The 2,812-nt window shown below is 40.9% G+C and overlaps 2 protein-coding genes across 2 annotated transcripts in view; one reads left to right on the top strand and one right to left on the bottom strand.

Moving 5' to 3' along the window:
* Nucleotides 1-1,032, bottom strand: part of nt5m (5',3'-nucleotidase, mitochondrial) — a 7,325-nt gene extending 6,293 nt beyond the window's left edge. Inside the window, 1 exon segment of the mRNA XM_014021879.1 lies at nt 217-1,032. Within this exon segment, the coding sequence (XP_013877333.1) occupies nt 217-570 (354 nt within the window). The 5' untranslated portion in view covers nt 571-1,032.
* A 574-nt stretch (nt 1,033-1,606) lies between these two features.
* cops3 (COP9 signalosome subunit 3) overlaps nt 1,607-2,812 on the top strand; it is a 12,672-nt gene continuing 11,466 nt past the window's right edge. The window contains exons 1-2 of the mRNA XM_014021878.1: nt 1,607-1,789; nt 2,679-2,808. Of these exons, the coding sequence (XP_013877332.1) occupies nt 1,735-1,789; nt 2,679-2,808 (185 nt within the window). The 5' untranslated portion in view covers nt 1,607-1,734. The remainder of the gene's footprint in view (nt 1,790-2,678; nt 2,809-2,812) is intronic.

Genomic DNA, 2,812 nt, shown 5'->3' on the forward strand with positions numbered 1-2,812 from the left:
GATTTATATAGAATAAGATAAAAATGAAGGGTGACTTCAGACCTTTGTACAGTGCACTGCATGAATGACTAAGGGCAAAGTTTATGAACCATATGGATTATTTCGCTCTCCTCACATACTTTAAAATGAAAACCTAGAAGACTTGCAAATAAAATGATMAGATGTTTGACTATAAATGTCACTGTGACTTTCAGCAACACTTGTGACTCCACTCACACACAAGTCGCTCCTCAGCTGTCCGTACTGCGTTGACACCCAAAAGCCCCTCCTGTCGTCCAAAGTGATGAAGGGCTCCTCCGGGTACCTGGTTCGGTACTTCTTCAGGAAGCCCCCCTCGAAGTCCGCCAGAACCCCGTCCATGTCAACTAGAACTCGCAGTCTCTTACCCGAGGAGGACGACATGTTTATGCAAATCCTCTTAAACGTGTCAGGGAGCAAAGTTTGCCCTCTTCCGAGTAGGCGTGATGTGCTGAACCGTAACATCGTCGGTCCTCCTCGGCTGAACGTGCAGCGGGGACGGTCACTGGTCTCTCCGAATGGTGACAACAAAAAAGTCGACAAAGTCCGCATGGGAATCGAGAATTTCCCAAAAGACTCGACAGTCAAAGTTGACGTTGTTATTGTTGATTTTGTTGTGTTCAGAGTTGTGTTTTACTGTTAGCTTAACTTCATCTCTGGGCGTTTTAGCGACACAGCTGAGCTAACTGTCGGTGGCTAGGCTAGCCGCGGATCAACAGCGGCAGGAGCAGGCAGCTTAAATGACATTTCCGTTCATCTGCTGTACCTGACAGCAATGTGACAGCTGGCCACCAGCTTAAACTATTCATCCCACAGCAGCTGTAACAGTGCTGTTGAGAAACAATGAATGAAACATCTGGTTGGACTAGCAAAAAGAGAAGTGTTCTGCTGAGGACAAACTGTACTGTGTAAACCTGCTTCTCACAAAGATGCTATATACAAACAAGATGGTTCACATCGGAGCTTGTCTTTAAGAGTATGATTTTACAGCCAGTGGTATGCARTTTATAGTAATTGAATAGTAAAGACTAAAAACAATTCAACACCAATATAGCACGTTAAAGGGTTTTTTTGGTGGGGTGGGGGGGGGTACACGCGCTAGCTAAGAAAACCGCAGATATTACCTCGTACAAAACAAAGTGACAACAAAAAGATCCGAAAWTTTTTTTTAGCTTTAATGCACCTTTATATTTTTATTATTTGTATTAGATAAAAATTATCTCAAGAACAGACACTAGGTGCAACAGCTAAAAAAGTGTTACTTATCTAGGTTTTTAGAATACTTGCGTCTTTGATGAGACTTAGTTGATATTTTAAAAAGTGTTTGACAGGAGCTCTTACATCAGAAAAGATCTTTGTTAATAAAGGTTCCATAATTTATAGTTTTTGTTAAAAAGCTGCACTGCGGTATTAATGAATTTCTGTAGCACAGTATTAAACTGAGGCGCTGAACATTTTCAAACATTGGCTAAACAATGAAATAATTATAAACTGGGCTGACAATTTTTAATAGGAAGTGTAATTTGTGCAAGTGGCCCTTTAAGAATCAAAATGACGGTTCGTAAATCTCGTTGCAGGCGGCTCTGTTCTTCCGATCTCGCGATAACGTCACATCAGTGGCGGCTGAGTGGCCCCCTGTCTCAGTCCGGACCGAGTTGTTTCTGACGTTTGAATGAAAAACAGTGTAAATTACATCCACTTTGGACCCAGGAAATAATGGCTTCAGCCTTGGAGCAGTTTGTGAACAATGTGCGGCAGCTCTCCGCTCAAGGTAGGATTGCTGAACTCATCAGAATGAGAAGTCTTAGCTAGTTAGCTAGCATATGCTACCCAATGCCTTGCCGATAGCTAGGCAGCCAAACTGGCCAGAGCCCTCTTTTTTCCTTTATCATGTAAACAGACTGCAAAAATGACTTTGTAAGACCACAAGAGTTCTGTAAACTATAATCAGAGGATGCGTTGCTACACAGGGAGTCTGAGGATACGATCAAACAACATAACCCATTATACGAAATATCAAAATTATACTTTTTATTTTTGATCTGGAAAATAATTTCTGGGTTCTGCCTACCGGTAGTCCCGCCCAAGCCTCACCTGATTGGTTAGAGAACCAAAATCTCAAGTTTTATTGGCTCAAAGTCCTCTGTCAGTCCTTTTAGCTTTACTACTTGTGCGAGGCCTTGACAGGGCATTAGATCGACCGCATTATACTGAAATATTTTACAGCCCGTTGTTTATAAACAATAAGTCCCTTGGTTTTCTCTATTTATGAAGAACACMTTCTTAATGTGAATGAATAGATAACCAGTAAATTTATCTTTTGTTTTTCGGAGAGGAAATTTCATATATCAACATGAGCAAACTTGAAATAGAAAGTAATGATCGGTTCTTTATTATTGTGTTTGGAGTTTCATCATTTTTCTACTTATGTGAATATTATTTTTGTATAATGCCTTTTAAAACCCGGTTATAACATGTATTTCAAACCTAACACTTTGCCATAATTAATGTAACTACTGCTCAGTATTAAAACTAAGTACTTTCAACATTAGGGGGCACAGTTTCTAAGTTTCTAAATATCTAAATGACAAGYAAAGTGTCCAGAGTGGATCACCTTTATCATTTTTGTTTTGTCGTTCACCTCACCATTTGCCTCACAGGTCAGATGACTCAGCTGTGTGAGCTGATCAACAAGAGTGGGGAGCTGCTGGCTAAAAATCTGTCCCACCTGGACACAGTGCTGGGGGCTTTGGACATCCAAGAGCACTCCCTTGGTGTGCTGGCTGTGCTGTAA

This window comes from Austrofundulus limnaeus, unplaced genomic scaffold, assembly GCF_001266775.1.
Source record: "Austrofundulus limnaeus strain Quisiro unplaced genomic scaffold, Austrofundulus_limnaeus-1.0 Scaffold309, whole genome shotgun sequence".
Taxonomy (NCBI): Eukaryota; Metazoa; Chordata; class Actinopteri; order Cyprinodontiformes; family Rivulidae; genus Austrofundulus; species Austrofundulus limnaeus.